This window comes from Rattus norvegicus, chromosome 14 (genome assembly GCF_021556685.1).
Source record: "Rattus norvegicus strain SHRSP/BbbUtx chromosome 14, alternate assembly SHRSP_T2T, whole genome shotgun sequence".
Classification (NCBI taxonomy): Eukaryota; Metazoa; Chordata; class Mammalia; order Rodentia; family Muridae; genus Rattus; species Rattus norvegicus.
The window spans coordinates 81,527,581-81,553,026 of NC_141547.1; the positions used below are offsets into that span (position 1 = coordinate 81,527,581).

Below are 25,446 nucleotides of genomic sequence, written 5' to 3' on the forward strand. Positions count from 1 at the left end.
CGGCCTTCGTGCTGGTGACTCAAGCACCAGAGACGGCCTTGCAGGGGAAAAAAAGGCAACTAAGTTTGTTGGCTACTAAGGGATAGCTTGTACGGTTTTAAAATTGTGGGTTTAAACTAGAGGCGGGCGCACCCGGAGGACAGTGGCGGTGGGTAGGAGGGGCCAGTCGGGATCCCGGACAGTATCTGGGTGTTCCACCCTCGCCGTGGCCGCGCCTCCTTTGAGTGGCAGTGGCGCGCACTGCCCAATCTCCCGCCAATACCCCTTGGGCCCGCGAAGGGGCGGCCAATCAGAGGCCCAGCAGCTTCAGCGCCAGCCTCCTGGAAGGCCATAGGGGTCGGGGAAGGTCTCCGGTTCCTTTTCACCTAGTCGGGGTATCCCATTTTTCCCGCCCTTCTGGACGGCTGCGTAAGGCGTTGGGGTTTAGCGACTGCCTGCAGTTCTGAGGCTTAGGTCGGAACCGGGTCCGTCAGCCGGGCGCGCAGAGCCGAGAAGGGCTCCCCCACAGGTGCAGGTCCGGTGGTTTCGTCCGGCCCCGCGCGCGCGCGGGAGTTATTGAGGGGCGGGGCCCTGCGCACTTAAGGGCGGTTGGGCTAGGCAGGCTCAGACCTCTTCTGTGCTGTCGCTGGGTGAGGTTCCTGCTGGTGAGCTCTCCTTCAAACCACCGCCGCCATGGCCTGCAGACCTAGAAGCCCACCCCGTTACGGGAGTCGCCGCGACGGCGGTGCGAGGTAAGCGGTCATGCGGTTTTCAAGTCTTCGGTTTCTAGTCTCTCTGTGAGGTAGGGTTCCTTGAACCATCGGTGCTTTGGGGGCCCCGCCCACTGACCGCAGTCTGTGTCCTCAGCCCGCGGTCTCCTGCGCGATGGAGTCTCGGACGGAAGCGCAGAGCGGACGGAAGAGACCGGAAGCCTGAGGACTCCGAGGAAGGCGAGCTCCAGACTGCAGACCATCGACCTGAAAGGTGGGCCCCGACTCGGTGGGAACGGGTGGGTCACTCGGGTCTGGAGGCGAGCCAAGGGGGACCCTCATCTTATGGCACTCGGTTTTTTGAAGCTGCTGGAAGAGATTAGGTTACTCTGGAGATTCTATTCAGTTTTGCTCAGTATTAGAAGCTTCTTACCAGCGACTGGAAGGTAGCAGCAAAACTGGTTTTATCCGGAGTGGGTCAGCCTTTATATTTATCACGAATAGTGTCAGTAATGTCACAAGACTGCTACTTTTAACATCTTGTTAAAATGTTTCGACTTCCCAGTTCTTCCCCGCTGCCCCAGAGAGAGAGAGACAGACAGACAGACAGACAGAGTCAGAGTCTGTCAGAGACACAGAGACCGTCTGTCCGTCCGTCTGTGAAATTAGGTTTTATTGCCTGAGTGAAAGCAAGATTCAAACCAAAATTGAATTCCTAAGTTACTCATACTTCTAGTTGTTCTTGGGGCCTTTCCTTCTGATAAGACTTTGCCACGGTGTTTAGATTTTTTTCTTTTTCTTATGAAGCATTGTGCTGAAGTCAGTGAGGTCTCTTTGGTAGCCTGATGGAGGTGGACCAGCAAGTGAAATAGTAATTCTGAGAGACCAAGAGTGTTTTTAAGAGTAAGCTAGTGATCTGGACTCCTCAGAGAAGTGCTTTCTTTAGGGACCTTTATGTAGTAATGGATGAAGAGGAAGGTGATCTCAGAAATAAGAGCTGAAGCTTTGAACCCTGCCATGGTCTCAGTTATCTGAAAGTGTGTGTGTGTGTGTGTGTGTGTGTGTGTGTGTGTGTGTGTGTGTGTGTTTTAAGACAGGGTTTCTCTTGTGTGACCTTGGCAGTCCTGGAACTCACTAGGTAGACCAGGCTGGCCTTGAACTCACTGAGATCTTCCTGCTTTTGTCTCAAGTGCTAGGATTACAGGAATGTGGGTTATTACTCAGCAAATTATCTTTAACTCAAGTATTGGGGGTAAATTTTTAAAGATAGACTAATTATTCTTAGTGCAACCAAAGTTAGAACTGTCAGGCTTGTTGGGGAGTCTTTAATTCCAGCACTCGGGAGGGTGAGGCAAAAGGATCTCTGAGTTTAAGGCCAGTCTGGTCTACATAGTAAGATTTTTGTCTTAAAAACAAAAGTAAGAACTTTAAATCCACAACACTCATATTCTCACCCATTTCACGCTGATGGAGGTGCCTCTTATGTAGTGAGTCTTGTGCATCTAAAAGATAAGCCTCATCTGTTTTGGATTCTCACTGTGGGTTGGTCACAGTTTGTAGCACTATGTATTTTTGTTATCTGGAGTCTTTAAGATCCCATAATTTGTTTGCAGCTAAATGAGTGCACTGAAGCCAGACATAGTGGCTATCACCTGTATTCTCAGCACTTAGGAGGAGGTAGCTGAAGCGTGAGAGTTTTTCAAGACTGTGGTGAGAGTCATCTGGAAACAAAGCCTAGTTTCATAGTAGGCAGGTAGACTTGTCTAGTGGAGTCCAGATAGGCTTTGAGAGATCATCTAGACGCTGCCAAAGCCGTGTCATATTCTTTCCTCAAAAACCTGAGACAAAGTACTTGCAGTTTAAATGCATTTTTTTATTTTATTGTAGCTTTACAACGCCTGAAGGCCATAAGCCCCGTTCTAGATGTTCTGACTGGGCAAGCGCAGTTGAAGAAGATGAAATGAGGACCAGAGTTAACAAAGAGATTGCAAGGTACACACTTTGTTGTGGCTGGACTTGGCTACTTTGTAGGTTCTCCCTCCCTTTATCTCCCTCCCCCCCCCCCCCCCCCCCCCCGTTTCACCCCCTTACTAGCTAGGGAAGAAGGATAAGAGAGTGGGGGGAGGTTCTTTTTTTTTTTTTTTTTTTTTTTTTCTTTTTTTTCTTTTTTTTTGGAGCTAGGGACCGAACCCAGGGCCTTGTGCTTGGTAAGCAAGCGCTCTACCACTGAGCTAAATCCCCAACCCTGGGAGGTTCTTTTTTGAATCTAATGTCTTTCTCTTTATGTGGCGACTAACAACCTCAACTAACCTGCTGACCAACCACCAAGCACTCTCCCTGCCATTGGCACTAGCATTCATACCCTCTGAAAGATTCCCAGAGTTCCAAACCGCACACAACTGCAGAAACTATCTGCAGCTGTCAAAACCATGCTTCTGGTAGAGCACAAGGCAAATCATAGTCGTTGCCAAGCAGCCCCATACCTCCACACCTGGTATTAAGATGAATCTATTATTTTTGTGCTTTTTTTGTTTGTTTTGTTTTTGTATTTTCCAGACAGGGTTTCTCTGTGGTCCTGACTGTTCTGAAAGTCACTCTGTAGACCAGGCTGGCCTCAGCTCAGCCACCTTCCTCTGCCTCCCAAGTGCTGGAGTTAAAGGTGTGGGTCACCACTTCCCGGCTTCGGCCTATTTCTGTGTTTTTCAAAGAAACCAAAATTCTAGAATTCTTTTTTTTTTTTTTTTTTGGTTCTTTTTTTTGGAGCTGGGGACCGAACCCAGGGCCTTGTGCTTCCTAGGTAAGCGCTCTACCACTGAGCTAAATCCCCAGCCCCAAATTCTAGAATTCTTAATAAACTTCATAATATGTTTTTTCAGTTACTAACTATATTCATAGGACATCTTAAAATAATGGTTCTCAAAAAATCTGTTTGGTATTCTTGCTCATTCATTGGTAATGAGTTTGCCTAGCATGATGAATCCCCAAGTTTATTGATCCAACTCTTTTTTATTTATTTTATGTATATGAGTACACTGTAGCTGTCTTCAGACACACCAGAAGAGGGCATCGGATCCCATACAGATGGTTGTGAGCCACCATGTGGTGGCTGGGAATTGAACTCGGACCTCTGGAAGAGTAGTTGGTGCTCTTAATTACTGAGCCATCTTTCCAGCCCCATCTGTTGTCTTTATGGTAGTCAAGTACAGTATTTTGGGCGACCTAGAATGATTTTCAAAGGATTGAAAAGATCATAGGATAGTTCTTGAGGTATGCCCGACAATTTCAAATAATAGTGTAAAACAGTTGGGATGCAGGGGAAGTTTCAGTGGATGGAGCACTTGCTCCACAAGAATGATGCTTGGAGTTGGGATCTCTAGCTGGGTGGACATGTGGTTTGCCTTTAATACCAGAGCACATGGGAAGCAGAAATGGAATGCCCAGTGGCAAGCTCGCTAGACTAACCAAACCAAGACCCGCAGTATCCTCTGTAGGGAAAGACACTTGCTGCCTGATGGCCTGAGTTCAGGGCCTGGGAACCAGCTCCTACAAGTTGTCCTTGTGAGAGCACACATAGTCCACACGAACACAATAAAAATCTCTGGGTTCATACAGAGATCTTGCCTCCATAAAATAGAAAGTGCCTTTGAAAGACACTGATAGACTCTCTGGCTTACTCTTGCTTATAAGATTCCAGAAAATAGCTGGATGTGGTTACACATACCTTTAATCCTCTCATTGGGAAAGCAGGTAGATCCTGAATTCAAAGGCCAGCTTGGTCTACATAGAAAGTTCCAGGGCTATACCTAGTTCTGTCCCAAAAAAGAAAAAAGATCTCAGGAGAACCTGAAAGAGGAAGAACATGCCGAAGGCTGTAGCACATAAGCCTTAATCTTAGTTTATTGTGGGGTGGGTGGTTTTTCCGGACAAGGGACAAGGTTTAACCTTGAATTCCTGATCTTTCTGCATCCACCTCCTGAGTGATGGGTTTCGAGTCATGTCACCGTGCCCTGTTTGTGGAGCTAGGGGATCACATTCAAGGCTTTTTACATGCTAAGCAAGCATTCTTCAACTAAGCTATATCTCTAGCTAGGGAACGGAAGGAAAGATAGATATTTGGAGTTTTTTTTTTTTTTTTAAGGTCAGGATTAAAACTTATCTGGGACATAAATTGCAATCAAATAGACTTAAAGAAATAATGCTGGCCCAGTGAGATGGTTCAATGGGTGAAATTTGCTTCTAAGACCTAAGTTTGACCGACCCCCACCCTCCACCCCTCCAGAACTCAGATGAAAGGGGCGAGCTGGCTCTTAACATTTGTCCTCAGACCGACACATACGTGGCATTGATGTATACTCTGTAGTACCCGCATGGTGGCTCACAGCTGTTGGTAACTCAGACCTCTTGTATATGAATGTTTTGCCTGTGTGTGTGGATTTCTTTTTGTGCCCTACGTATGCCTGTGTCCATAGAAGCCAGAGGAGGGCATTGGATCTCTTCTTTTGCTGGAGTTAACCACCATGTGGGTGCTGGGAATAGAACCTGGGTCCTCTGGGAGAAATGCCAAGTGATCTTAAGTGCTGATCCATACATACATTGTCTCCAGCCCAAAAATGTTTTTAAAGAAAAAAGTAGTGCATTTCCTGTTCCAACCCAAATCTCTAGAGTTTTAGTGCATTCTCCCATCACCAAATCATGCCTGTTCAGAGAAAAAGCTTCCTTTTTGTTGTAGAAACACTGTTCTGTTTGTTTCATGTGTTGCATACTTTTTAAAAAGCAGTATTTTATTCTATTCTCAGGTACAAAAGAAAGCTACTCATAAATGACTTTGGAAGAGAGAGAAAATCGTCATCAGGAAGGTACATGCTGAAACATTTCTAATTTGGTAATGACATTTTTGGGGGGGGGACTATCGCCCCAGCACTTATTGGTAGTTTGTTCTTCATTATTGTGTGCTGGAAATTTCCATAGTACGGAATCTGGGGTTTGTTGTTCTTGTTTAAGGTGATTTCTGTGTAGCCTTGGCTGTCCTTGAACTTAGATCTACCTGCCTCTGCATCCTTGGTGTTATGATTAGGTGTGCCACCACCTCCTGGCCCAGGTTCTGGATCTTGGTAGGATTCCTATTTCAAATGGAGAGGGGGACTGTTTGTGTTAGTTTTTTTTTCTTTTCTTGGCACCTAATGATCTTAAATTCAAAGCTCATTTAATCTTTATTCTTTTCAGTTCTGATTCAAAGGAGTCTGTGTCTTCAGTGCCTGCTGACGTGGAGACAGATGAAAGTGTCTTGATGAGAAGGCAGAAGCAGATCAACTATGGGAAGAACACTATGGCCTATGATCGATACATTAAAGAGGTGCCCAGGTAGTGTCACACAGGCCTGTTCTAACCCTGTTCCACAACATTGTGCCTGTTAAGGAGCTGCTTATATTAGACACATACGCTAGGAAGTGTTTATTACTAACTCATAAGAATTTACATGCAGGGGTTGGGGATTTAGCTCAGTGGTAGAGCGCTTGCTAGGCAAGCGCAAGGCCCTGGGTTTGGTCCCCAGCTCTGGAAAAAAAAAAAAAAGAATTTACGTTCAAACCAAGAATAGATTGGCATCAGAAAGGCTGTGGATGGGGGGCTGGGGATTTAGCTCAGTGGTAGAGCGCTTACCTAGGAAGCACAAGGCCCTGGGTTCGGTCCCCAGCTCCGAAAAAAAGAACCAAAAAAAAAAAAAGAAAGGCTGTGGATGTTTTGACATCCTCAGGACTTAGAAAGTGTGTCATTTTATAGAGTATGTAGTTATTAAAATACACAATAGGAAAGTAAACAATTATCTAATTGGAGAGCTGGGCATGGTGGTATTTTAATGATTGTGTGTATGAAGCCTGGTCATGGTGGACATACCTTTAATCCCAGCACTCAGGAGGCAGAGACAGGCAGAGCTCTCAGTTCAAGGACAGCCTCGTCTACAGTGTCAAGACAGCTAAGGCTTCACAGAGAAACCCTGTCTAGAAAAACCAGAGAGAAGGAGAGATTATATATGAGGGTTTTTCCCCTCTGCATGCATGTACAGTATGCCATGTGCATGCCGAGTACCTCTGGAGGCCAGACGAGGGTGTCGGAGCCCCTGGAACTATAATTACAGATGGTTTTGAGCCACTCTGGATTCTGAGAGTCCTTAAGTGAAAAAAAAAAAAATCATTACCCTGTCTCCCCTTTTTCTCTCTTTTCCAAGGCAGGATTTCTTTGTGCAGCCTTGGCTGTCTTAAAACTCACTTTGTAGACCAGGCTGGCCTCAAACTTAAGAGATCCACCTAACTGCCTCCAGAGTGCTGGGTTAAAGGCATGTGTCAGCTTTATTGTTCTCTTGAACAGACATATAATATGGCTGTGTATATGTGTCTTTTAAGCAGAATTGGGATTAAAACATTTTCTAGAATATGGGGTATTTTTTGTTTTGTTTTGTTTTTTTCTTTTTTTCGGAGCTGGGGACCAAACCCAGGGCCTTGCGCTTGCTAGGCAATCGTTCTACATCTGAGCTAAATCCCCAACCCCTAGAATATGGGTTTTAAAGGAATAGTAAGATTTTAAGAAAGGGTCTTGCTGGGTGTCTTTTATTTACCATTCTGCCCCAGCCTCCCAAGTGCTGAGAGTATAGGTTTGTGCCTGGTTGAGATACTACTTTTAGTGGATTTCTTTGTTCGCCTTATGGACTCTCAGTCATTACTAGGTGTGGTAGTGCATGCTTTTAATCTGGGCAATCAAGAGGCAGACATGGGAGGATCTCTGAATTTGAGACCAGCCTGATCCACATAGCAAGTGCTGAGCTTACATATGGAGACCCTGACTATGAAAAGCTAAAAATAAATAAAAAGAAAAGAGAATATAAGTTATTTGTTAAATGTTGACCTCAAAGTGTGCTAAGGTAATCTTATGTCCTGCAGACACCTGCGACAGCCTGGAATCCATCCCAGGACCCCCAACAAATTTAAGAAGTATAGCCGGCGGTCATGGGACCAGCAGATCAAACTCTGGAAGGTGGCTTTGCATTTTTGGGATCCTCCTGCTGAAGAAGGGTGTGATTTGCAAGAAATGTATGTCTTTGTTTCTTTCTTTATCTCCTGTCACAGTGACAGATTCCCTGGACACTGTTGAGAACAGACACTAGCCTTCAGGCTTGATTTATTATTGCACAGTTGTGGATGCTAGGAAGGAATTTGAGAGTTAGAAAACAGCTCAGTCTAGGACACTCGGCTGTGTGTACATTTCAGAGGAAAACCTTGGGTGTCAGTTCTTTATACCTGTCTGAGGTAGGTTCTTGTGTTCACTGTGTTTGTTACTTTGGGCCAGGTAGCCTTGGGAGCTTTCTTTGACATGCATTCTGGGATTCCAAAATTAGAAGCTTCTGCCTATTTTCCACTGAGCAATATCCCCAGTTCTATTTGAGTGGGTTTTTTTTTTTTGGTTTAGATTTTGGACCTAGGGTTTCTCTGTAGTCCTGACATCCTGGACCTAGAAGTGTAGACCAGGTAGGCCTTGAATGTAGAGTTCCTCCTGCACTCCTGAATACTGGGATTAAAGGTTGCACCACTATCTCCTGTCCTCTTTTTAGTCTGGTTTATACATTTTTTACGTATGGGTGCTTTGCATCTATGCCTGCAAAACAGAAGGCATTGGATCTCATTATAGGTGGCTATAAGCCACCATTCAGTTTTTGGAACTTGAACTCAGAACTTTTGAAAGAGCAGTTAGTGCTCTTAGACACTAAGCCATTTCTTCAGGGCTCATAGACCCCAATTGATTCATGCTAGGCAAACACTGTTCAGACCAAGCCACATCCCTAGCTGTATCTTTTTGGTGTTTTGATCAGGGTCTTAACTCTGTATCACAGGCACACCTTGAAGTTCTGACTTAAAAGGTATTGACACCCTACCATTCCTCTCTTGCTACTACTTTTCAAGAATGTTTACAGGGCCAGGAATTAGGACAGCCAGAGTGTATAGATAGATAAACAAAAAAGGGAGCTGGAGAGATGGCTCAGTGGTTAAAGAGCACTGACTGCTCTTCCAATTCCCCACATGGCAACTCATACCTGTCTAACTCCAGTTCTGGAGGGTCTGTCATTTTCTCACAGACATGTAGCAAAACACCACTTTACATGAAAGGAAGAAAAGAGAAGGAAAGAAAGAAAAGAAAGAAAGGAGAATCGGGAAAAGGATATTTATGGATATATGTGAATAACAGCATAGATTCTCAGACTAGTCCTCCAAGCTGGGTGACCTTTCACCTGGGAGTTGCTGCCAGCTTTCTGTGTTGGGTTGATTGGTCAGGAATGAAATTTGGCAAATGTGAAATGTTCCATGGGAAACAACACTGTTGTGGGTGGTGTTTGGCTTTAGCAAACAACCTTTCTGATTGTAACAGGTGACTGATAAGCTTATTTTATTTCTTAGACAACCTGTAGATCTTGGGGAAATGGAGACAGAATTCACAGAAAGCAGCTCTGAGTCCCAGACAAGTTCACAGGATAACTTTGTAAGTACTTTTAGTCTGTCTCTCAGCTTGGGTGTTTTAAGTCATTTGAGTTATGACTGGGGGTGGTAGAGTATTTTAATACCAGTGTGCGAATGAATTGAAGGCATTCAAAGCAGAGGTGTGCTGATCTTTTAAGTTCCAAGCCAGCATCTCTAACTTCCAGGCCAGCATGGTGTGTGTGGCAAAATCCAGGCCTGCTAGGTTGCTAGGACTACATAAGGGCTTCCCTCATTTCCCAGTATAATCTTTCTCATTGGTTTAGTAGTTAATGACGTCGTGCATTTGTTCAAATCTGTTCACATTTATACAGTTTACCTAAAAAGATGCCCTTATATCTGTGAATAAGACCTTGCACTATTGTATATAGGCCAATATTGTATATTTGTATATATATAATACCTAGATTCTGAAGTGGCAAAACATAAAAGACTTCAAACACAAGCAGTTATAAGCTATTCTTTTGCCATATTTGGTCATGGCCATGAACAAAGATGCATTGCCTTATTCTGGCTCCCATCTGTGTCACTCCAGTTGTACTCAGGTTTATTGATCCTTTTCATAGTATACCATGTGGTTGTGACAAGTCAGAAATGAATATGTATATACACTAAAGAAATGTCTTCGTGCTCAGAGTAATAACTAAGGTGAAGCTTGTGCGATGGACTGATGCAGGTGTGACTACCTCTATTTTCCAGGATGTATATGCTGGCACACCCACCAAAGTCAGACATGTGGACTGCCAAGTGGAGGACGAGTTTGATTTGGAAGCTTGTTTAACTGAACCTTTGAAAGACTTCTCTGCCATGAGTTAACTGCCCCCTGGTGGTTACTCTGAGAAATACTTGGCTCTGCCTGGCTGCCTGGAAGGCATGAGTTGCTGTGCATTTGTATTTGTTTTCTCTGTTAAGAATTTATTTTGTCATGATAAATAGTTTTTCTTGCCTTATTTTTATGTATGGTGAATGTGTTACGCATGTTTTAAATTGTAAATGAAGCTGAATCCAGTGAAGACTTAACCCTATTACCTTTCTGCCTCCTAAGTTAGACAACAGGATGCGTGTGGTTTTCTACCAGAACTTGGGACTCCAGCTACCACGTTTCAAATGGGTTGGCCACGGATTTTAACCGTGTGTTTATGGGACCAATTTAGAATTGGCTGCCCTTTAGGTAACTGATGAAGAATTCTCAGTCAGGCAGCTGCAGTGACTTTGTAAAAACTTATTTTCTGGTCTTTTATCAATGTGAATGTAGCTTTCCCTCATACAGAGCTCTGAGCAAAGATGTTAAGCTGTTATATTAATGGGCTTTTATGTAAGTTATATAGTTTTAATTTGGAACTTGAAATAGCATTAGTGTGAGGTAAGTATTTTAGTAAATGCTCTGTGAGTTGATGCAGAAGAGAGGAAGAGAGGGATTTAGAAAGAACTTTGTTTTTTTTTTTTTTTTAATGATCAGTTAATTTACCATGTAATATTGCTGTAAATGATGTGTACAGATAACTCTGTTCATGTATTCAATTGTAAACTTGTCAATATTTGCATTTCTATTGCTTTTGTATGGAATGATAATTGCAAAAATAAAGATGCTTTAACTGATTATAACATTGCCCTGTACTGTGTGAAGGAGTCAGGGCAAACTTTTCTTTTGTACCTGAAGCATTTGTTTGGCATAAGGGAATGTTATCTCCCTTTGGTGAGAAAACCATGTACAGACACTGCTGATGTGTTAAGTTCCCATCCATCTGATCTGTAAGGGGTCCTTGATTACAATGCTCTGACAAGCGTCACCATTTTGTGCCTAAGCACAAAGGGCCTTTGTATATTTGACATTTGTTCTCTGCAGGTTCTATGTCAGCCACAGTAGTGACCCTGAAGACTTTATGGTTGGTTTGAGACCATCAGGTTGAGATAAATGAGTAGGGTCAGGTAGGGATTCTGGAGATGCCTGGTAGGTGGCATTATGAGTTACGCCTTGAAAGACAAGCAAGTACAAAGGCCCTGAGGTAGAAGTATAGATAAGCTGACTATGAGCCTGTGTGGAGGCTAGGAGGACCTGAAACAGTGAAAGCTGGAGGAGGAAAGTAGGAAAACCATCCTTGTGCTGGATGTTGCTGTCTCGGGGGGTGGGTGGGGGGGGGCAGTACCTCCTGGCTTCTGCCATGAATAGTGGGGTTATTGATATGCTCAAGGAAGGTCTGAATCCAGAGTGGAATCTGAGTAACTTCCTCTCCTGATGGCAAACAGTGCTAAAATTAAATGAATTCCAGAATACAGATTTTCTGGTAAAGATAAGAATTAAGATTTAGGGGTTGGGGATTTAGCTCAGTGGTAGAGTGCTTGCCTAGGAAGCGCAAGGCCCTGAGTTCGGTCCCCAGCTCTGGAAAAAAAGAACCAAAAAAAAAAAAGATTTAGGGGGTTGGGGATTTAGCTCAGTGGTAGAGCGCTTGCCTAGCAAGCGCAAGGCCCTGGGTTCGGTCCCCAACTCCGAAAAAAAGAAAAAGAAAAAAAAAAAAAAAGATTTAGGGCTGGAGAGATGGCTCAGTGGTTAAGAGCACTGACTGCTCTTCCAGAGGTCCTGAATTCAATTCCTAGCAACCACATGGTGGCTCACAACCATCTGTAATGGGATCTGATGCCCTTTTCTGGTGTGTCTGAAGACAGCTACAGTGTACTCATATATAATAAATAAATATTAAAAATAAATATAATAATAAATCTTTAAAGACATTTTGATAGTTTGGCAGACATATTCCAAGCTGGAGTGATGAGAATGGGCAGTGGAAGTGAAATCAACCTTTTAGGCTTGGGGATCTTATAAACAGGAAGCAGGCTTGAGAATCCAGAGCACACAGGTGATTCTCCATGGACAAGAGGGTATACCCAGCCATCTGGAGCGTGGAGCCTGACCCATGGGGAAGAGCTGAGCCCTGCTTAGGACTGCTTTCATGGTATGTGCTGATGGGATTTCAAGATTGCAGAGTTTTGGGGGGCTGGCCACCACAGAGCATGTCTCTTCTAGTATGTAAGCTGTGACTTGTGGAGGCAGACAGGCTTGTCACCCACCAGGTCTTTAGCTTGCAAAGGAGCACAGGAGCTCATACTTGTGACTTGCTACATTCCCACCTGATGACCAGCCAGCCTCAGCAAGGTGGCCCCTGCTTTACTCTGAGTGGGATGGGCAGCCAGGGAAACCCAGAGCCCAGGGATGACTGAAGTCTAGCACTGTCTGAGACTCACTTTGAGTTCTAGAAACACACCCCGCCCCATTGTTTTGTTTTTTTTTTGGTTCTTTTTTTTTTTTTTTTTTTTTTTTCCGGAGCTGGGGACCGAACCCAGGGCCTTGCGCTTCCTAGGCAAGCACTCTACCACTGAGCTAAATCCCCAACCCCTCATTGTTTTTTTAAACACAGGATCTCCCTAGATAGCTCTGGCTGCCTTGATAGTCTAGAAAGATCAGGCTGACCTCAAACTCACATCAATCCACCTCCTTAAAGGGCATAGCTTTATACCTGGCTCTAAATTTTTTGAATGCTCTTAAACAGCAAGAAAAATAGGGTTCAGGCCCTGCTTCTCAGTGCTGGTACTATAATCTAGTATTTCCTATATGAATTCCTATTTTAAAATAACCAGTAAGCTAGGGACTGAGTTATCCTTTTACTGTGTACACTCTATAAACATGTGCCATTGTGTGCATGTGGAGGTCAGGAAGAACTTTCAGAGGTGGATTCTCTCCTTTCACACTGTGTTCTTGAGATTGAACTCGGTCATCAGGCCTGAGCAGCAAGTGCCTTTACCCACTGAGCCATATCGCTGGCTCTGGTTGCCTTGACTGTTCAACATAGAGCCAAGAAGTGTCAGAACTAAATTAAGCTGGTACCAGCATGATTAATTCTTCACAGTCCTAGGCTGATTGCTATCTCTCCCTATGCGTCTCAGGGTAGATGGGTCAGCTTATCAGGGTTGTCATCCCACAGCCTCTGGCTGGTGCTCTTTGTTGTGAAGCTGTCCTTGTTTCTGGCTGCTGTCAGGATCCTGTCTTTTTAGCAGTTCTGCTGCTGAATTGCGAACTTGTCTCTTTGGTAGGAGGTTGTCAGCTGAGACTCGAAGGCAAGTAATCAACTCTGCCTGAACCTAAGGAGTTTCTGAGCTCTGGGCAGGTCTGGTAAGCTCATGGGGCCCAGGGTCCTCCCTGTCATTGGCAGGACATATTGTCATTGGCTTGGACAAGTGGATGTTTATCCATTGGCATGGATATGTCATTGGCCAGACAAATGACATCCCTTGTAAGTTGGCATGAGAGCTTGACAACTTTGAATCTACACTGGTGCACTCTGCATATTCTCAAATATTTGAGAACGCTGAACGTTGGGTTGGGGATTTAGCTCAGTGGTAGAGCACCTGCCTAGCAAGTGCAAGGCCCTGGGTTCGGTTAAAAAAAAGTTAAAAAAAAAATATTGAAGTTTTTTTTTGTTTTCTTTGTAAAATTACTGCTTTATCATATGTACTGCATGTATGTCTGTATACCACATGATTACAGCACACTCAGAGGCCAGAGAGGTTCTCTGGAACTGGAGTTAAAGATGACTGTGAGCTACTTGCCATGTTGAGTACTGGGAACTAAACTTGGATCCTCTGCAAGAGCAGCCACTGCTCCTAACATTGAGCCACCTTTTCAGTCCCTGCTATTTGGTTTTTAATATTCAGACTTTAGACATAGCCACTTTATAAAAGCCATACTTTGGGGGCTGGAGAGATGGCTCAGCAGTTAAGAGCACTGACTGCTCTTCCAGAGGTTCTGAGTTCAAATCCCAGCAACCACATGGTGGCTCACAACCATCTGTAATGGGTTCTGATGTCCTCTTCTGTTGTGAATGAAGACAGCAATCGTGCACTGATATGCGTAAAATAAATCTTGAAAAAAAAAAAGCCATACTTCAAAGCTGTCTAAGAAAGCTGGGGATGGTGCTTCATGTCTGTAATACCAGCACTTGAGAGGTGTGGGCTCAGGAGCAGAAGGTCTAGGTAAGTTTCAGATTCATTAAACCCAGTCTCAGTAGTGTCTGTGGCCTGTCATACAAGGGAGCTTTTGGTGAGATCTTTCCTCCGCTGCCCGTCCTGTGTCCTTACGACTGCCCAGCTTGTCTTCAGAACTACATGTATAAAGCTGGCACAGTAATAGAATCTCCCCCTCCTGGGAGGTCCCACGAATTAAATGGGAAAGTGAATGCTATGGGGTGATAATAATGTTACACTGGTGCCTCTGAGACCCCATGCTCCTGAACTTAGAACACTGAATTGTGAAGTAGTGTGAGTAGCACTCTCCACGCCTCCTTAATGTGCTTTGTCTTCAGAGACCTTGGTGCTATGAGCACTCACCATCCAATCTGAGGTAATGTGCTAACCAACCCCTGTAAACAGGCTTCCACTGTATAAGGGGTTTGCTCCTGTGCCACTACCACCCGTCTGCACCTGCTTAAAGAAAGTCAGCATCCGCATGAGTGCTCACAACCATCTTCACTCCAATTCCAGGGGAAGTTACCCTCTACTAACCACCGTGAGCACCAGGCATGCGTGTAGTGCACATGTGTGCGTACAGACAAACTTATAAAATTAAAAAACAAAACGTAGTGAGACTGGGAAGCAGAGGCAGCCGGATCTCTGAGTTTGAGTCTACACAGTTCCGGGCTAGCCAGTGTAATCGGTGGTTGGTCTCTTTGGTCCCTGAATGATTTAGACCCTGGAAAGCATATCAAAGGAAGGAGAGGAAGGCTAGGAAGACTAGGCGTGGCCTCTTGTGGGCGTGGCCTCTTGTGCGGGTGGGTGGTGTCTCTCACCACCAGCTGCTTTGCCTCCGGTCCCCTTGGAGCTGGTAATAGCAGGAAGCTGGGGCAGAGCCTTTCCCCTGTGGTTTCTCCTGCAGTTGAAACTGCTCTGTGAGGGCTGGAGAGGTGGCTCAGAGGTGAAGAGCACTGACTGCTCTTCCAAAGGTCCTGAGTTCAAACCCCAGCAACCACATGGTGGCTCACAACCATCTGTAATGGGGATCCGATGTCTTCTGGTGTGTCTGAAGATAGCTACAGTGTATATAATAAATCTTTAAAAAAAAAAAGAAAATGTTCTGTAAACTGTCTTGACTCTATGTATTCCCTAGACCTGCCTTTATGACCTCTGACCTATCTCCTGGATTCTTTTTGGATATCCAGAATTTGTTACATGCCAAAAGGTATCTTGTGACTGAAGCCTTTATTTGGTATGTTACTTCCCTGGTGACAAAATAATTGACAAACCAATTTAAAAGAGAGGAGATTTGGGCTAGAGAGACAGGGCTCGACAGTTAAGAGAACTGGCTACTCTTCCAAAGGACTAGAGTTCAATTCTCAGTACCCACCTGGCACCTCACAACTGTTTATAACCGTTCTATTAGTCAGGGTTCTCTAGAGGAACAGAACTGATAGTATCAATCTCTGTCTGTCTGTCTGTTGGGGTATTTATTAGAATGGCTTACAGGCTGTGGTCCAAAATGTAGTTCAAAAGTGACTGTCTGTCAATGAAAGATCCAAGAATCTAGTACAGTGTTCAGTCCACAAGGCTAGATGTCTCAGCTGGTCTTCTGTATACACGAGAATCACAAAGAAGTAGTCTCTTCATCAATATAGGGATGGACTTAACATACAGAGCAATCAGGCAGAGGGCAAGCTTCCTTCTATGTCCTCTACGTAGGCTGCAGAAGGTGTGACCCAGATTAATGGTGTGTCTTCCCAGTTCCAACAATCTGGATTAAAAGTGGGTCTTGGCCCTGGGTTCGGTCCCCAGCTCCGAAAAAAAGAACAAAAAAAAAAAAAAAAAAAAAAAGTGGGTCTTGGGCTGGAGAGATGGCTCAGTGGTTAAGAGCACAGACTGCTCTTCCAGAGGTCCTGAGTTCAAATCCCAGCAGCCACATGGTGGCTCACAACCATTTGTAATGAGATCTGATGCCCTCTTCTGGTGTGTCTGAAGACAGTGATAGTGTACTCACATACATAAAATAAATAAATAAATCTCAAAAAAAAAAAAAAAAAAGAAAAGAAAAAAAAAGTGGGTCTTCCCACTCCAAATGATTTAATTAAGAAAAGTCCCTCGCAGGTGTACCAGCCGTTTGGGTTTTAGTTAATTCCTTATGTAATTAAGTTGAGCAAGAATAGCCGTCACGACTGTATCCAATAAAGTACAGAAGTCTTTGAAAAGCCACACACACACACACACACACACACACACACACACACACACACACACACACGCGCGCGCGCGCAAAGGAGATTTCTCTTGGCTCAACAGTTTCAGAGGGTAGTCTTTCATGACAGGACAGGGATGGTGGATGTTCAGCTCTGTCCTTGTCAGTTGGACCAAACTCTGCAGATCATGGAGCAGATACTAGGCCAGAATGTGGGTTGTATCCTTCAGATATTGCCCGTGTCTGCCAGCTGGGCCACGTGTTCCACAGGTTCCATGGCCTCCCAAAATAGCAGCACCGGCTGGGGATCACTTGCTAAACAATCTGGAGGGACTGGTTTTTAGATTCATGCTGTGTTTGGGGAAAGGGATTCTGCAATGTCCCTAAGGAGCTTGAAAGTGTTGAGTTACGCAGATGACCCCTCAAATCCAATCACTAGTGTCCTTAAAAAATGCCACAGGGGCTGGAGAGTTGGCTCATCAGTTAGGAGTACTCTTGCAGAGGACCCAGGTAAGAGTCTCAGTGCTCAAATGGTGGCTCACACCCTCTATAACTCCAGTCTCAGGGGATATGACACCCTCTTCTGTTCCCTGCATACATGCAGGGAAAACACTCAGATGCATAAAGTAATTTTTAAAAATTAAAAATATCAAAGAGGAAAAGAAAAAAACAGTTCCAAAGAGAAGTGTCACAGAGGAGAGGAGTCAGAGACTGAAGTGGCAGGGACACAAGAAGCTGGAAAAAGCAAGAAGGACCTGTGGGAGTGCAACTCTGGGACAACTCCATTTTACAACTGCTGGCCTCAGAGCCACAGGAGAATAGTTTCTAGAAGTTCTACATGTTATTTTGTGAGATTGGGTCTTGTTCTGTAGCTAGGTTGGCCTTGAATTTACAGTCCTCTTTCCTTAGCCTCCAGAGTGTAAGGAGTCCAAGCATATTTGTTAATTGTTTCTGTTGAGTGAATATCTGCTTGTAGCAGTTTTTTTTCTCTTTTTTTTATGGCAAAACCACTGAATAATAAAGTTACTGTCATGTAGAAAATTCAGCATCTTTGGACAGAAGTCTGCACGGGCTCTTTGCATAGTCCAGATATATCAGACTGGTGCATGGGTTATTTGCATATTAACCCAGATATATCTGGTGCAGGTGACAGTCATTATGTGGAGGGTAGCACTGGCTAGCTGGTTTGGCACACAGATGTCATGTACTTGGGGTACTTGTCAGCTCACTATGTCTCCTCTGGTCTGCGTAGCCTCAGATAGGAGGCAGGGGCAATGTCCAGTAGCCTAAGGCCTTTCTTCACACTGTGGCATTTAGACCCTGTGCTTACGTGTGTTGGGATATGCTAGAGTCTGTGGCTATGATTTGGGTGTATTAAGGTGGTACTGTGTTGGGATTGCTGAGCTGTACTGGGATAAGTAAGCTTGTGTGGACCAAGGTGAGCTAGGATCTGTTGGGGTGAGTTGAGGTGGGCTATGATAGTCACAGGTGTGCTCCTCTGGAACCCATCCTTACTTGAAGCTGTGTCAGCAAACTTACGTACTGGAGTAATCCGAGTTGTTCCAATGCTCTAGTAGTATACCATTGAGTAGTGGACTTTTGGAGTTAGACCATCACGGTCCTTCCCCTTAGCATGGCCCAGTGAAGGCATGTTTATCAGAGGGAGATGAAGGCAAGCATTGAGGAGGCAGGCTGGTGACATTGCTACTCCCCGTCCTGGAGGGAAATCAGCCCCCTGGTGGAGTCGCAGCTTATCTGTGAACGAGGATGATTTTAATACCTTCCCTCAGCTGGTCACCTTGATAAACACTGTGTTGCCAGCTCCTGTCCTCAGCGTCACCAAAATGTGGCCTAAGTGGACCATCCAACATTGAGTGAAACACCACGGCTGGCCTACAGGCCACTCCCTGCAATCTGATCTGTAGGAGAGTTTGAAATACTTGTTGGTTTTATGTGAATCCATCGACTAACCGAACATTTCCCTAAAAGGGCACACATTGAAAGCCTTTAGGAATTACTCAAATACAGCTGAGCGGTGTGGCGCATGTAACTTAATCAGCCACAGGGCTTGGGAAACACAAGGTGACCGTGGTGATTTGAGAAGGCCACCATAGGTCCAGATCTGCCCAGGGAGAGGAGATGAGGACTGTTCTGGGCAGAGTTCCTCTTAGGCACTGGTGCCTGCCAGATGTCTCAGTCCTTATCTGGCCCCTGCCTGCTGTGATCCAGGTCACAAGTCCCCTGTCCTCAAGAAACCTGGAGGATATTAAGGGTCTGTAGCAGGTCGTGCAGCAGGTGAGGGCACTCCTGGCCCCGGTTGGCTGAGCATGTACAGGATTGGGCTTCTGGGCCCATAACCTGTGGTGGCCTGGCCTGACTCCTGGTATGCCTAGTATCAGCCCCAGGAATACCCAGTGGCTTTCTAATGTCTTCCTTTTTAGGTCTTATTCCAGATGCTTTCAGAACTACTCCATTTTGTACATAACCTAACCCTGTACCTAACCCTGCAACCTTTTTTACTTCTTGTTGTTTGGGAACAAGGTTGTCTATAGATTACAAGCATGTGGAATTACAGCCTATTCCTAGCCAAGTCAACAGGCATTTTTGCTGCCCCCCCCCCCCCAGCACCCTGGGAAGTGGTCCATCCCAGTCACACCCACCGGTAGAATGAGCACCCACCTTCAGTGTTCAAGTGCACAAAAGTGCCTTCCAATCACACTGTAGGTCCAGAAATGAGACCCCATAGGGCAGGGACTTGCCCAAAGACAAATTACCCTCAAAAGACGGGAAGCTGGGCGTTGGTGGCGCCTGCCTTTAATTCCAGGGCTCGGAAGACAGAGGCAGAAGGATCTATAGGAGTTCGAAGCCATCCTGGTCTACAGTCCGAGCTTCATACTGAGACCTTGTTATAAAAAAAAAGAAAAGAAAAGAAAAGAAAGGCAGGGAGATGAAGGTGGTCGCATTGGGCTTTGGAATCTGGGAGCCACTGGAGCTCTGCCGGTAGGCACTACAGCCAGCCTTCGCCTCCCCGCCGACACCCGTAGGTTAACGTCACACCCGGCGCGCGCCAGCTCACACAAGGGGGCGGGGCCAGCAGCGGCGCACCGGACTCGTGGAGGGAGTGAGAGGAATGGGAGCGTGCGTCCCGAGGCCACGCCCACAACAAGCCGGGCAGTGACGTCGCCCGTCTAGCGGCGCGGCTGAGGGTTGATTGCTTGCGGCGGCTTCCGCGGGCGGGTGCGCGAACGGACGGCTGACGGCTCGGGGCGGTGGTAGCGGCACAGCGGCCAATGAGGGGATCCGGAGGGGGCGGGGCGTCGGCTGCGGTTTTGTTCCGCGGTGGCTGAGGCGCACGGTCCCCATGCGCGGAGCGCGGCCTGCGCGGCCGGCGCCTTGCCCCAGCTACGGAGCCCGGTGCTCACCCGTCGCGCGGACAGTGCTCTGTGCCGTCGTTCGCCTGCCCATCGCTAAGAGCTCCATCCACCGGAACGCCGTGTCCTTGCGCTGTAAGCCCGGAATCTCCGTACGTCGGCCGGCGCCGCGCAGCCGCACGTCGAGAGCCGGGTGCATCGCCACAGCGCGCGGAACACCCTCTAGGTCCGGCCGGCACCTCAGCACCTTAAGGTCCCCGCGCGCCCCGGGCCCAGCACTGTCCTTGTGTCCCGTGTCCCCGACATCCTAAGGTCCTCCGGGACCCAGCATCTCAAAGAACCCTGGGCCCCAGCTCCCCTGAGTTCCCTGCGCCCCAGCTCCCCGAACTCGTGGCGAGTCCCGGGACCCCTCCAATTAGGCCAGGCCCCAAGCACTCCTGTTGTGCGCGCTCCTGCACGCCGGGCGGTAAGGCCTGCCCGCTGCGCCTGGGGCGCGCTGCCACTTGTTGAATCACTTTTCAGGTCGACTTTGAGACCTGTTGTCGCCATGCTGAGCCCGTGGGCCTGTGAGCCTGCTGCTGTTGAGACTCAGTGATTGTTATTTTGTACTCAGGAAGCAGGAAGTTTGACGAGATATGATGGTCCCTTAAGAGAATCCCAAGAGCAGATCCTCCCCGACGTCCTGTGGAAGGTGACTTGGAAGTGTATTCCGAAGCCACTTTTCTGCGTAGACTGAAGGGTGTGTAAGTCCCTTTAAGACTTCCTGTGTGGAGGATGGGATGTGCGATGTTCAAAGTGTATTTTATCGCTCCGAATGGCTATATTGCCTTTGTACGTTGCATTTTATTTTCCCTTAAACTTAAGATCTGCGATGTATCGCTCCAAATTAAAATCACAGCTTAATCTTTCTGCACTTCAAATTATTTAATCATTAGATATATCTTTAAGTATGATTCTAAGCTTCCGTAACTTTTTTTTTGTTGGGACTCTAACCCTGGACCTACAACCTCCAGTCCCACTACTTAAGTTTATACTGATGTCTCAGCTCAGAATTTTGAAATGGATTAGTTTGACTTCAAGCGTGTGCTTTAGTTTTTACTTTAAGAAATTTGACTTGTGCTTACTGATGCTGCCTCTTCAAATACATATTTGGTCATCTTATGAAAGTGGGTCTTGGAAGGGAAGATCAGCATCTCTTAGAAGGTAGGACTGAGGGTAGTTTTTCCAAATTCTGACTATTCAGGATGGAAATCGAAACTGATTAGGAAGAGCAGACTTCTTTACACAGGTTTGGTTAGTGCAGGACTGCATGTGGTAGTTCTTTCAGATGACTCCTTCCGACACCTTGTTCCTCTCCTTACTTCTCTTTGTGTATTGGGGATAGCAAGTCCCATCCCTGCTAGCTGACCCCTGGAGCTTAGATCTTGCTTCTCGAACTTTTTCCTCTGGTATGCGAGCTTGCGGCTTGGATGGAGCCATACCAACGTACATGGCCTTTCAGTTTTCCTTCCCTTAGGTTGGATTTGACAACCATAGAAGATTTTTTTTTAAACATTTTTTTCACGTGAATGGATGAGTGTTTTGCCTGATTGTGTGTCTTCATCATGTGCATGCTTGGCGGGTGTCCTTTGAGGAGAGAAGAGGGTGTTGGTCCCACAGAACTGGAGTTACAGATGGTTATGAGACATCATGTGGTTGCTGGGGATCTAACAGGTCCTTTGCAAGAGTAGTCAGCGCTTTTAACCACTGAGCTATTATCCCTGGTGCCCAAACAATCCTTTTTTTCTTTTTTCTTTCTTTCTTTCTTTCTTTCTTTCCTTTTTTAAAAATTTTTTTGTGGTTATTCAAGACATGGTTTCTCAGAGAACCATCTGCTCTGCCTCTGAGGTACTGGGACTAAAGGCATCGACTTTTTTTTTAAAGGTAGTTGTATTTCCAACTTAAAGTTACAGAGATTTTGTACACACAGAGAGAGAGAGGGGGGGGGTATGCTCAGGGTTCAGGAATATCAAGAGCTCCAGTCTAAGAATGTATAGAGTGAAGAAAATCCTTAGGTTTTTTTCCCACTGGTACTTTGGAAGCACTGAAAAAAGTTGTTTTTTTTTTTTTTTTTTTTTTTTTTAAATTAAGTAAAGGTACTTCCCAAGTGACAGACACCTCAATGCCAGCACTTAGGAGGCAGAGGCAGGCAGCTCTCTGTGAGTTCTAGATCAGCCTGATATGCAGAGTGAATTCCAGGACAGCCAGGGCTATACAAAGAAACTCTTGTCTCACAAAACAAAACAAACTTACTGGGTTGAGGATTTAGCTCAGCGGTAGAGCGCTTGCCTAGGGTAGAGCGCAAGGCCCTGAGCTTGGGGGTGGGGTTGGGGGTGGGGGTGGGGGTGGGGGTGGGGGGAGTAAAACAAACTTACTGTTTTTGAGACATGGTATCCCCGTGTAGCACAGGCTGGCCTGAAAATGGGAAACCTCTTGCCTCTGCCTTTCAAATGCTGCAGTCATAGGTGTACACTATGGTGTCTGGTAATCCTTTATTTTTGGGAGCAGTTTTAGGTTTACAGGAAATTTTGCTCTCTTTCCTCCCCTTACTTAGTCTATGCTGTTATCAATATCCCTATTAGTGTGACATTTGTTACAGTTGATGCTGGACTTTTTTTTTTTTTTTTAATGTTTCTTTAGAAAAAAAAATGTTATGTATTTTTATGTTTTGAGTGTTTTGCCTGCATGTATGTATGTGCACGACATGTGTGCCTGGTGCCTGCAGAAGTCAGAAGGGGATGTCAGGCTCTCTGGAATTGGAGTTGTGAATGCTTTGGAGCCAACATCTGGGTGCTGGAGGTTGAACTCTACTTCTGTGCAAGAGCAACAAAGACTCTTAACCACTGAGCCAGGCCTCTAGCCAGATGCTACTCCAGGGCTACTTTGCTAATTCTTTCAGATTCTTTTCTGTAGATGATCCTGTGCTTCTATTTCTTCTTAAGCTGTTGGTCTTTTATTTTCCTTTCTTTATTAGAACTAACTAGAACTTGTAGGATGATATTGAAGAACCGATGGTGATGGGACAATTTGTGCTTAAGTCTCAGCGATTTGAGTTTTTGGCTGTCAGTTAGGAATGTTAATTGTTGGGTTTTGTTCTTTTGTTTTTTGTTGGTTGATTTTTTTTTTTCTTTTTTCTTTTTTTCAGAGCTGGGGACCGAACCCAGGGCCTTGCGTTCGCCAGGCAAGCGCTCTACCGCTGAGCTAAATCCCCAACCCCGATTTTTTTTTTTGTTAAGCAGAGTCTCATTTTCATCCTGGTGTAGACCAGGATGACCTCGAATTTAGAGATCCATCTGTCTACCTTTTACATGCTGGGATTAAAGGCACCACGTCTGCCCCCTACACCCCCCAGCATTTTGCTTTGTAGCTCTGGCTGTCTTGGAACTCCTGCTGTAGACCAGGTTGGCATGAAACTCGCTTGCCTCTGCCTCTTCCTCTGCCTCTGCCTCTGCCTCTTGAGTTCTGGGTTTAAAGGTATGTGCCTGGCTGTCTTTTGTGTTTTTTATGGGGACTTCGTTGCATAGTCATGATTGGAGCAAGGACAGCCATGTTAAATGGGATTGGACACAAAGAAGTGACTTCATGCTGACAGTCTCTGTGGTAGCAGCCCAGATTCTTGAACATGTTTCTCTTGAGCACTTGAACAGGACCAGTTCTCATGGGGGGTGGGGATCTTGCTATCTACAGTTGACAAGACCTTATCTAAAGAGAATTTCATATTAGTGTTTCTAATATTAAGTTATCTTATTCAGGGACAAGAGCTTAGCAGGTGAGGGGGATTACAGAGTCTGCGTCTAAGCCCTGTTCTAACATTATACTAATAACTTAAATAGTGAGTTGGGAAACCTGAATGAAAACCAAGCTATCTGTGTAAAGCACATTATACTGAGTAATTATAAAGAATTCAAATTTATATTCCTAGTTCTGGAGGCTGGGAAGTTCAAAACAAAGAAGTCAGCAGGGCAGACCCACATCCCCAAATGAAGCCTTGCCATTGCATCTTCTCGATGGAAGGAAGGATGCACTGTCTCCAGGTGCGAGTGAGGAAGCCATGTCATGATGCAGGAGGGAGAAGGCCATGGCCTTATGAGGTTTAAAGCGGGAGCAAGGCTGCCCTTAAGGTGGTAGGAGGGAGAAGACCATGTGCTCATGTGCACTGGAGAGAGGAGACTACCCTCCTATGGTGGGAGAGGGGAGGAGGCCATGCTTTCACATGTGATAGAGGAGGCCATGTTGTCATGTACTGTGATGCGAGAAAGGCAGGGTCTATCTGGTACAAGAAAGGGAGGGCCTGTCCTCACATTAGGAAGGAAGGACAGACAGAGTCATGACATTTTGTGATAGAACGGAAGGAGAAAGCTTTTCCTTATGTGGGAAGGGAGGGAGAGGTTGTGTTCTCATAAGAAGAGAGGGGAAGGCCACGTCGTTCTGTAGTAGAAGTCAGGGAAGACCTTGTTCTTCTAGGGTAGAAGGGAAGGTTATGTCTCTTGTGGAAGGGAGGGAAAGACCATGTTCTTGTAGAATAGGAGGGAAGGGATCCTGTAGAAGGAGGTTCAGTCCTCATGTGCTAGGAGGGAAAGAAAAGGCTGTGGTTTTACAAGGCCCAAGAGAGGGGTCGTCTCCTCATGAACTGGAAAGCAAAAGGGTGAGCTGCAAAAGCCTCTTTGATTTTATTAGGGAAGAGTCCTGGTGATGTAATAACACTGAGAAGAAGGTTGGGGATTTAGCTCAGTGGGTTGGGGATTTAGCTCAGTGGTAGAGCGCTTGCCTAGCAAGTGCAAGGCCCTGGGTTCTCAAGGCCCTGGGTTCGGTCCCCAGCTCCGAAAACAAACAAACAAACAAACAAACAAACAAAAAAACAAAAAAAAAAAAACACTGAGACGCTCTGAGATACTATTACACCCACGTAGTAACACCTCTTACACCCCCTTTCTTCCCTTTTTTTCCCCCTCCTTGTACTAGGGAGTGGAACCCAGATTCTTGCGTGCTTTTCCCCTGAGCTATTCCTAGCTCATCTGTTCCTGTGAGGTTTTATTGTTTGTTTCGGTCTATTTACTAATTTTCTTCTTTAAGATAGGGTTTCTCTGTGTAGCCTTGGCTGTCCTGGAACTCACTCTGTAGACCAGCCTGCCACTGTAGACTCAGAGATGCTCTGGCCTCTGTGCCTCAGGTGCTGGGACTAAAGGAGTACACCACCACCTGACTGCTTTGTGTGTGTGCCTCTGTCTGTTTGTCTCTTTCTGTCTGTGTGTCTGTCTGTGTGTTTATCACAAATAGGTTGTTTGCTGCATTTTGTCAAATGCTTTTTGGCATCTCTTGATTCCAAAATGTGATTTTTTTTTTCTTTTTTGTTTTAGCTTGTCAGTGTGAGGGAGAGCATGAATTGACTTTTACTCCTGTACACCTTTAAATAAACATCCTCCTGTCCAAACAACTGGTTACGGGTTTCAATACTGTCAAGATGTTGATTTCTTATGTCAGGGGAGGTTCTGTCTTTCCTGTTTCGTTTTGAAAATGGTTTTCAAAAACACTTGTGCAGTTTGCCAGTAAGACCAACTTTGTGGTACCCAACAAGGCTTTGTTCCAGGCTTGCAGAATCAGCGTGGCATCCAAAT

At 45.6% G+C, this 25,446-nt stretch overlaps 2 protein-coding genes across 51 annotated transcripts in view; both read left to right on the forward strand.

Moving 5' to 3' along the window:
* The first annotated feature begins 630 nt into the window (after nucleotides 1-630).
* Nucleotides 631-10,808, forward strand: Slbp (stem-loop histone mRNA binding protein). Its single transcript, NM_001130988.1, is given in 8 exon segments — nucleotides 631-731; nucleotides 847-963; nucleotides 2,577-2,681; nucleotides 5,486-5,545; nucleotides 5,913-6,050; nucleotides 7,622-7,771; nucleotides 9,131-9,212; nucleotides 9,908-10,808. Coding segments are annotated over 8 exon segments (828 nt in total). The 5' UTR covers nucleotides 631-672; the 3' UTR covers nucleotides 10,025-10,808.
* An 8,974-nt stretch (nucleotides 10,809-19,782) lies between these two features.
* Fam53a (family with sequence similarity 53, member A) overlaps nucleotides 19,783-25,446 on the forward strand; it is a 33,549-nt gene continuing 27,885 nt past the window's right edge. For 5 of the 50 annotated variants that reach the window (XR_015636629.1, XR_015636647.1, XR_015636631.1 and 2 more), the window contains 2 exon segments: nucleotides 19,783-20,018; nucleotides 20,406-20,531. The gene's annotated coding sequence lies outside the window, so the exon portion shown is untranslated. 50 annotated transcript variants of the gene reach the window in all.